General features: G+C 39.4%; 1 protein-coding gene across 2 annotated transcripts in view; it reads right to left on the bottom strand.

The window, feature by feature from the left end:
* Positions 1 to 9,063: 9,063 nt before the first annotated feature.
* Positions 9,064 to 10,621, bottom strand: part of LOC147034881 (NADH-cytochrome b5 reductase 1-like) — a 33,873-nt gene continuing 32,315 nt past the window's right edge. For both annotated transcript variants that reach the window (XM_085890519.1, XM_085890526.1), the window contains exon 9: positions 9,064 to 9,888. In XM_085890519.1, coding sequence (XP_085746645.1) covers positions 9,710 to 9,888 — 179 coding nt within the window. In that variant the 3' untranslated portion in view covers positions 9,064 to 9,709. The remainder of the gene's footprint in view (positions 9,889 to 10,621) is intronic.

The raw sequence follows: 10,621 nt of genomic DNA, 5'->3' as shown, positions 1-10,621 counted from the left end.
GTGGCCAGACCTGACAAGGGAGTTTGGAGGATGTAGCTGTCTGGAGACGATAAACATTGATTATAATAGATATACATACAACAGAACAAAAGGAATGTAAAAATGAGAACGAAGTAAAACAGCACATATTACATGACGAAAATAGGGTTAGGGCACTGACGGAGTGAGGGGGGTGCGGGAGGGTGGTCTGCCCGGGGTGACAACTATGGGGGGGTATCATTGGGAGAGCCGAAGTACCAGTACGATGATATAACGATGGTTTTAGTTGCATCTTACAAGTGACATGATAATAATATTAGTTACCTAATAATAAAAACAGTCAGAGATGATCAGACAGGAAGCTCAGAAGCGTACCAGCACGGCCAGAGGCTTTTGATGGAAGGTTTTCTCATCGAAGGTAAGTTGGTGAGATTCTTCCATGATCATTGTGATACATTGGATAGATCTGAGAACATGCGAGCGAAGAGGAAGGAGAGGGGGTTTCCTAAGCTCATGTCAGTTGCCATCGTGTGCTGCATTTTTGGCTGCTGGTTGCATCATTGATTAGGATTGTGGCTGATGCCGTGCCCCCGATCAATCAGTGCCCTGATTACCAGTGAACTGGTGCTCATTTCGCCGACCTCGGAAGGATGACAAGACAAAAGAGCGGTTTGAGAGTGTTTCGTCTGGAGTGACGTTCTGAGAGAGCGCTGACAGAGGAGTAAGATGCACACAAAGCTGAGTGGTGCATTAAAAACCGGGAGTGGTGATTGGGAAAGGAGACGAGCATGCTGGAAGCTGACAATTTTTTTGTGTGAGTACCAAACCGTTTCTTCTGTTACTAAATTGGAGAACCTCATTTAAAAAACATTGTGTGAACCCTTGAATATAAAGCACGATCCCAGAAATACTTTTTTCTCTCTCATCAGCTTTCTCCACCATTTAGAAGCACGTTTCCCTTAGTTACCAGGGCATTGTGCATTGTAGGAAAGGTCATGATTCGTTTTTTGGGTTGACGTCAGTTTAAACTCATTTGCATACACGTCTCAGCCACGATGGAAGCTCGACGTGCTTTACGGGTTAACCCTTTCATTCTGAAAAGTTAATCTCCTCCATTAGATAGTTATTGGGCAGCAAAAACATCACCACGGAAATGATGTCATGCAATCGCCGGAAGTTCCTTGACACCTGATTTTCCGTTACCTTTTTGAAAATTCTCACCGGTGATGTTTTCTCTGTGGTTGAAGATGTGTTTTTGTTATATCAATGCCAAGCAGTCGTACATCTGCTGAATTTTTAATGTCCTGCATTTTTATTATTTCCAATTTGCTTACTGCAGGTACAGTACTGTAATCTGCTTGAAATTTTACTTACAAACATGATATATGTTTTCTGTATTTTTCACTTTTAAAATTATTCATCTCAGGTGGGGGTGCCAAAGGAAGGGTCCACCCTGGGTACCAAATACTTCAGGTAGACCGCTTGGTTTTGACTTCAACTTTAACATTTGTCCTCACTGTGCTCTCAGGTGACATGTTTGAGCATTGTTTTAGTGCTATTTATTTTCATGAATAAAAGAGTTATTGAGAACATAAAAAATTATTACCCTCGCCCAAGGAGATGGTTATTTGGGTCCGTTTGTTTGTTTGTTTTTTGTTTGTTTGTTTGTTTGTTTTTCCGCACATAACTTTAGTGTTTTTCTCCGCAACTGCTTGGCGGATTGCGCAAAAATTTCACCACAGGAGCAATTACTCTTGGAGAATGTTTTATTAATAAATATGACATCATAGGTCACGTGGTGTGGCAGCCATGTTAGAAAAGCGGAAAAAATTTGGACCTCTGTATCTCTGAAACCGCACCAAGGAAAAAATTGAAACTTGCCACACAGCAAGTAGTGCTCATGGGGAATGAGTGGAATTTTTATTACGTCATAGGTGCCTTCGTTATGAAGTCATGATTGCATATCGTCACCTTCATAACAAAAGTGCCTGTCTTTTTTTTTCCAGTTTTTGAGATTTTCTGCCGATGTCATCTATAGCCATGACGTAATCATAATAACGAGTAACAAGATTTGTGTTTCATTTAGCTTCCATGAAGAACTCTGTGCACAAGAAATAGTGAATAAATATTCGTTGATGAAGAATTGCTGCAATTTTTTGTGTTTTTCTCAAAACTGGAAAAAATGACTTCGGCACTTTTGTTATGAGGGTAACGATATGTAGAACGCTACATATGATCAGGATGAAAAATTTTGGTGGTCATCGAGGAATCAAATGGTCCACAGAAATAAAATTGATGACATCATCGGTCACGTGATTCGGCAGCCATATTGTTTAAAACAAAACCAAAAACTTCAAAAATCTTCTTCTCTGAAGTGGCTGAACAGAGGTGAAACTTTAAATATATGACCGCCTATCCATGAGGAACAAAAGGTTCACACATGATGCCATAGGTCACATGGTTTGGCAGCCATATTGGATTGAAGAAAAATATTAAATCATGTTTTCTCTGGAACCGCTTCATCATTCAATGTGAAACTTCACAATTATGATCTCGTAGCGATGCGGAATACATGTTTAAAATTTCAACTTGATCGGACACATGGTGTGGCAGGCAGAATTATTTATTTTTTGATGTGGGTTCTGTTTGATTTTTTTTTTTTTTGAATAGGACTCACTTGGCTGTTCCTGGATGGTAGAGAAGTAGCAGCTGAAATGTGAATCCGATCCAGGTTCCTCCTGATGTTTTCATCTTTGTTTTTTACTTGTTTGGGTTCCTTCTGATTACTCCAATGAGTAATTGCATCATTGGGAAAGCAGGACTGTACCTAACTGGGTACAGTCTGGGATTGGGAAAACTAAATCCAGGACTGTTCCTATTTGTTCTTCCATTTGATTTGAATTTAACTTATTTTAATCACATTCCAAATTTAATTGAATAAAAATAATAAAAAAACATCATAGGTCAGGGTTCGGTGTCTGATCAAAGTGGGATGTCTTGGTACCCGGGCATCACCACAAGCAGTTATAAAGTGGCAGTTCTAATTATGTCTCATTAATTACGTAACACACCAGTGCACAAACGCCATACAAAATACACCACACAAAACTCCACAAACTAAGTCCTGGCGAGGATCTGCAATCTCTGATTGCTCTTTTTCTTGTTTTATATGCACTCTGTGGCTGCTGGTTGCATCATTGTTGGGAGCACAGCTGTGCTGCTAATGCACTGCCCCCTGTTACCAGTGAGCTGGAACTCATTTTTCCAACCTCAGAAGGATGACAAGCTGAGTCAACCCACCTGATGTTATTTAACTGCATGACAGGGACTTAAACTCAAGACTCGAAGATCTAAAAGCAGCCATCTTAAGATCATTGGAATCTGCCGCGATGAAGCTGAGTCTCTGGGTCTATCATTGCACCATCACAAAAAGGTCGGTGGTTTTTCTATCCTCCAACGTCTCCTTTCTGGTCTTGCACCCTCTGCTCTTTCGATGCTTTGTCCCCCCAAGGTTTGTGCTGGGTCCAATCGGTCCTCCATCAACCCCCTTATGATCTTCTTGTGTAGGGCAGCTTGGCTGCCAGGTACCGATCATGCCAATGAATGACTATGCCAATGAAGCTGTGCCCCATACCAGTACACTGGTACTCACTTTGCCAACCTCGGAAGGATGACAGGTTGAGTCAACCCAACCTGGTGTTAATTCAGCAGCCAACGGGGATCGAACTCAGGACTCTAAGATCCGAAGCCAGCCAACCTAACCACGAAGCGAACACCAGGCTTAACCACCTCTGATGAAACTACCTAAATTCAGGATTAGTGCCTCACCTCCAGTCATTCATTCCTCTTCTTTCTTTCCTTTTGAACCAACTTCCACATTCTCTTCAATCTCATTCTTCCCTCCAAGTCTTCAAGACAGCTGTTCACCAACATCTCAGATCGTCCCCAATCCACCACCATGATATTTTCCACCCTTGTTTTTCTACATCCCCCCCCTCCTCCCAATTTTTAATGGTATAGCAGTTTAGGAGTAATAAAACAACCACTATTTAGAAAATTATCTTTTTTCTTCCTCCACTCTCAACACCAAATTTCTGAGCTGTATCAATTTCTGTGCTGTGTCTCGGAGCTGCCTGGGACTTTCAGAATGAAATTTTCCATCAATAATGTGAAAGAAAGTCCGCTGGATTGACTATTTTAAAGGTCATGACTGTCATTTTAACATTTTTCACCACAACTCGACTAACGTTTGTCTGATGGGAATGAATGCACCCTCACTAGATAGCCTTGTCATCGATTGCAAGGAGCATTTACCCTTAATTTACATCATACCCCTCCGAGTCATAGTCAAGGTCAAATGCCGCTCCGAAAAAAGAATAACGCATTTTTTTCTGGCAGCTCAGTTTTGCCAATGAGGAATCTCAAAGACCCCTTAACCTTCCACGATGCACTTGAATCATAATATTGTACCTGAAGTTGTGCAACTGATATATCATTCATCATTGACCTACTTTTTTTGAATTGTGATCTAATTTTTTGATCATAAATTGAATAATTTTGCTCCAAGTTTTCATGGTGTTGTGTTTTTTGGATAGATTGTAGATGAGGACACATGTTCTTAATTTGCACTATCCCTACAAGTTGAAGGTTAAGGTCATATGGTGGTCTTAAAAAAAAAGTGCCCATCATTGGATCACAAGGCAAGGGTAAGACATGGGCGATCACCAAGGGTAAGCCTCCCCCAACTAGGGGAGGCTTACCCTTGGTGATCGCAGGTATTTCATTCCACTTTTTTTTGTTTACCTTGCTCTTCCATAAGCCTCGCTACGGTAAGAAAAAAAAATACAAGTAACCCAAAAGTCCCTAAAAGCTTTACAGGTGCACAATACACACTCCCCCAATTGCTTCACTTTTATTTGGGATTTTGTCTGGCATTTGAAAGTGGTTCATTCTGTTTGGAGAAGTGGCATAAATATTTGGAAATCAACAACACTTGTCTGCTTCACAATGGTTAACCAATAAGAGCTACTCCCTCTAAGTTATATTTATTCACCTCTTCTGAAAATAAAAATATTCCAAGTTTACTCAATCCCTTTGAATCACTCAATGTGAAGATAGGGATTTCTAATTCTAAGCTGCTTTATACAGCAACCCCCTTCGTGTCTCTTAGCTGTTTTTTTTACTTTGAACAGTAATTAACTTAGTCAAACAAAGCATGTTCATCTTACTTCCAGAACTTCGTGACATCAGTACTTGGTTAAGTAATGCATGCCTCACATTTTGAAAGAGCAAAACTAGCTTTAATGTTGTGGTTCAAAGGAGAAACATGCTATTCATGATCATATGAAAGCAAGAAAAATCTATCAACCCTGGAACATTAATGATCCAGCAGAAGACAAGAAACAGATTTAGGGTGGCACAGAATAACCTATTTGAAGATTTTCCCCAACATTCATAATTGCATACCGAAGATAATCAGCAATTGTAAGCACCGAGAGTAAAATCTCCACCAGGGTTGGCAGGTTGCTCCCCATCGTATCAACGAGCGCTTTTCATTCACTTTGACATCGTCTCTTACAACATTTCATTAATTACCCTTGCCAGAGGTGAGGGTATTGCATTTGGGTCTATTTGTTTGTTTGTTTGTCCACACAGAACGTGAGTATGGTTTTTCTCTGCAACCACTTGTCTGATTGACACAAAGTTATCACCATAGGAATGACTATTTACATAGAATATTTTAATGATAATTATGACATCATAGGCCATGTGGTGTGGCAGTCATGTTGAAAAAAATAGGAATATTACAACATTTTACATGAGTAGTCACACCTTCTGTGTAATGAATCTTTCTTGTCAATTGGACAAGCAGTTACAGAGAAAACAGAGAAAATTAGCATGGACAGACGGACGGATGGACGAACAACCCAAAAACTTAATACCTCCGGAGAATTCATCAGCGGACACATAAAAATTGAAACTTGGCACGTGGCAATGTACTCTGGCTGGTGAATGTTTGATTTTTTTTTATGACGTCACAGGCACCTTCGTTATGACGTAATGATTGCATACATAGAATGATACATCCGATCAGTATGAACAATGAGGGTCATCCAGGGATAAGTTGGTCGACAGAAGAAATTGATGACATCATTGGTCACGTGATTCAGCAGAAATATAAAGAAAAAAAAACACCTTCAAAAATCTTGTTCTCCAAAACGGCTGAACAGATCGAGGCAAAACTTTGCAGGGTATGACCACCTATCCATGAGGCTCAAAACGTTCCCACCTTATGCCATTATAGGTCACATGGTTTGGCAGCCATATTAGATTTATACTAAAACCTATAAAAACAAGAAAAAGAGCAGATTGCAAACCCTCACCAGGACTTCTTTTGAGTGTTGTATTTTTGTAGGTTTTAGGGTAAATCCAACATGGTTGCCAAACCATGTGATCTATGACATCATATGTGTGACCCTTTTGTTCCTCATGAATAGGCGGTCATATGTGTAAAGTTTTGCCTCGATCTTTTCAGCCATTTCAGAGAAGATTTTTTTGAAGGTTTAAAAAAAATTTTTTTTTAAACAATATGGCTGCTGAATCATATGACTGATGTAATCAAAAAAATTTTGTGGAGCATTTTATCCCTGGATGACCCTCAAATTTTTTCATGCTGATTGGATGTAGCTGATTCATACTGATTCTGCATGGGCAATTATGTCATAACAAGGGCACCTATGAAGTCACAAAAATCACACTCATTTCCCATGAGGAGTACTTGCTATGTGCAAAGTTTCAATTTTTTCCTTGATATGGTTTCAGCAATAGAGGTCCAAAGTTTTTCTTCCGTTTATCCAACATGGTTGCCGTACCACGTGACCTATGACTTCGTCTCAATCCGACAAGTGGTTGCGGAGAAAAACACAAAAGTTCTGTGCAGACAAACAGACAGACGGACAGACAAACAAGCAGAAACAAACGGATCCAAATGAAATACCCTCTCCGAATCCTTCGGCGAGGGTAAAAATTATTCTCCAGAATGGCTTGACAGATTGAGGGAAAACTTCACACAAATGTTCCCCCAATACAACACAAATTTCAGCTCAATATATTGGATTGAGCAGAAATTAAATAAAAAAAGTTTTTCTCTTGAAGCACTTCATTGATTGACATGAAACTTCACAGTTATGATCTAGTAGTGATTGGGAACATATGTTTTAAATTTCAACTTGATTGGACTCCTGGTCTGGAAACCAGAATTATTTAACTTTTTTGATCTGGGTTCTTTTTAATCATTATTTTTTTGAATAAGGCTCACTTGACAGCTGCTGGATGGGCTTGAGGGTAGAGGAGGAGCAGAAGAAACCTGAATCCTATCGAAGTTCCTCATGATGACTCCTTCTTTGCTTGCTTGGGTTCCTCCTGATGACTCCAATGCAGTACTGTACCTATTTGGTCTTCCATTTGATTTGAATTGAATTTATTTTAATCCCATTCTAAATTAAATTGAATAGTCATAGACGTCATGGGTCAGGGTGAAGTGTCCAATCAAAGCAGGACGTCTTGGTACCCGGCCATCACTGCCAGCGGTTATAAAGTGCAGTTGTAGTTTTGTATCTTATCCGCCATCTTCTAAGATGGATGGAGGTTACTGTTTTCACCCCTTTCTGTTTGTTTGTTTGTTTGTTTGTGAACAGTATAACGGAAAAACTCCTCGACGGATTTCGACGAAACTAACAGCTAGGTATGGTCCAAAGGTTATGCCATTAAATTTTGGACTTGGTCCTCCCCCCCCCCCAAAAAAAAATTGTTAGAGAAAAATTTTTTTTTTTTTTGCATTTCTACATGTTTTAAGTGATTTCCACCCCCCCAAAAAATTTTTTTTTACCCCCCTCCCCTAAAAAATAGAGAAAATTTGTTTTTTGCATTTCGACATGTTTTAAGTGATTTCCAACCCCCCAAAAAAATGTTACCCCCCCAAAAAGAAATTGTTAGATAATTTTTTTTTTTTTTTGCATTTCTACATCTTTTAAGTGATTTCCAACCCCCTCCCCGCAAAAAATTGTTACCCCTCCCACAAAAAAAAGAGAATTTTTTTTTGCATTTCTACATGTTTTAAGTGATTTCCACCCCCCCAAAAATTTTTTTTACCCCCCCCTAAAAAAGAGAAAATTTGTTTTTTGCATTTCGACATGTTTTAAGTGATTTCCAACCCCCCCCCCCCCAAAAAAAAGTTACCCCCCAAAAAGAAATTGTTAGATAATTTTTTTTTTTTTTTTTTGGCATTTCTACATCTTTTAAGTGATTTCCAACCCCCTCCCCCAAAAAAATTGTTACCCCTCCCACAAAAAAAAGAGAATTTTTTTTTTTGCATTTCTACATGTTTTAAGTGATTTCCACCCCCCCCAAAAAAAATTGTTACCCCCCCAAAAAAAAATTGTGAGAGAAAAATTTTTTTTTTGCATTTTTACATGTTTTCAGTGATTTCCAACCCCCCCCCCCCAAAAAAAAAAATAATGTTGGAGAAAAGAACTATAACTCTGTCAGCACTGTTGACATCATATTTAATGAATAAGATATAAGGTTCACTTGAGTGACCCAGCAGTATTGGCGGCGGAGGTTTTGCACTCTCCCGAGTGCTCCTCCTCTAGTTAATTATGTAATACACCAGTACCCAAACACCACAAAATACATGAAGCAAAAAACAAGTCCTGGCTGGCAAGGGTCTGCAATCTTTCTCCCAGTTCCCTTGACTTTTAACCTCTGGACCATGACCCTTCTCATCAAAATCAGTCATTCTCACCTCCACATTGCTTCCTGAGGCCTTACCCATTCCCACCCTATATTCACCCTCCACCCTCTCTCTTCCCTTCCCTTCCCTTCTATATCGTGCTCCAATGAAGTGTTAAATGGCTGAAAGGTCAGTTTCACCTCGCTTCCCATGGCATTTGCATTCCTCAATCAAGGTCCTGTTGATTTCATCCATCATTCTACCTGTCCGCCGATGTAGATCGACACTTGCCTTCACCAGCAAAACTAGTCCTTAATTCTAAGATAATCTTCACTGAAAAAGAAAAAATTAGATTAATGAACATCTTTGGTGCTTTAATAGTGAAAGCAGTGCAAAAAAAACAAACAAACAAAAAAAACAACTATCTCACATGAAAATTATAATTTCAAACTATCCAAGGCCAGTGACTCTTCTTGCAACTGTCAGCAGCAGAAAAAGAAAACAAAACTCAAAAGGTACAGTGCAGATTAATGCAAGCATTTATCCAAGGCAAACATCATCGGATTGGATGAAACACTTTTGCATGTACATTACCCTGGCTGACTGCATAAGCACCAAAAGCAATTTTTTTATTTCAATAAACATGACCAACATCACTTAACTATGCACTAGCTGCAAGACCATACTGAGCATCCTCCTCCACCAAAAAAACATTAGCCAAGATGGATGACTGGCAAGATTTTCCAACGCTGAAATTCGAAAAGGTGTGAAGGGTAACACATCTTGTTTATGTACCCCATTCATGCAAATGAACATGTCCATCATGCAAAGCTTCACACAGAAATGAAATGCAAACCACTCACTGCAGTTCATTCTTACCAAACAAGTTACATAATTTATATTCCATTTCAACCATCCACAAACGTGATTATATGACCACACTGATACTGGTTGCGCGGTCACAGGTCAGAGTATCGAAGTAAATGCACCGCTTAATGTCTACTCAGGAAGGACATGGAGTCGAGCTTTCGGGAAGTCTGTACCAGCAACAGCAGACAGGCAAGTCTCACGGACAGGGCCAGAGGGCATGTTCACCAGAAGGAAAGTCTCAGTGAAAGGTTGAGGCAGCCAATCGCGTATCACGTCAGGCGTTATCTCACCTTCACCATGTTCCCAGCCTGAAGGCAGACAGGTAAGGAAACAAACAAACAAATAAAAATGCAAATCAAGCAAATCACTCAAAGCCTTCTTGACTTCAAAGAACAAATTACCTACAAAGAGATACTCAATGCAAAAATGGTAAAATATAACCCACGCCACTTCTCTCCACCAGCACTACATCTACCATATAAAACACATGTGATGTCTGTCCCCCTTAAAAAGGACGATTCAATAAGGGTTTCAAAGACCAATCTTTGAACACGAATGTGTGTTCACTGCAGTATATTTTTTCAGGATTAAAAAAATAGTAATAATAAAAAAATAAAAACTTGAAAAAGATTTTCCATTAAAGACCAATTACGTCTTTTCTTTTGGAAACGTAGATGGTGACTTGCAACCAGGCCTCGATAGCGGGTACAGAAGCGTTTAAAAATAAATAAATAAATAAATAAATAAATAAATAAATAAATACAAGGCGAATGGAGGTGAAATTCGCTGCAAGTGACGTGTAACGTACGCAGAGTAAAACGAGTGTTCATTTACATAAGTGTGCTGTCCAATAAATAAGGAAAATAGAAGCACACCTGACACTAGGCCCAGGCTTCAAACTTTGACATGCTCATGCAACTGCACCACAAAGCAAACTGTTCCAACCCATCATTTTTGACAAGCTTTATACCAGTTATATATATTTATACACTACTGGTCACAAGTTTTGGAACACCCCCATTTTTCCAGTTTTTACTGAAA

Source organism: Eptatretus burgeri, chromosome 1 (assembly GCF_056783735.1).
Source record: "Eptatretus burgeri isolate ZD-2024b chromosome 1, Ebu_testis_v1, whole genome shotgun sequence".
Lineage (NCBI taxonomy): Eukaryota > Metazoa > Chordata > Myxini > Myxiniformes > Myxinidae > Eptatretus > Eptatretus burgeri.
This window is presented reverse-complemented; position numbering and strand designations above follow the sequence as displayed.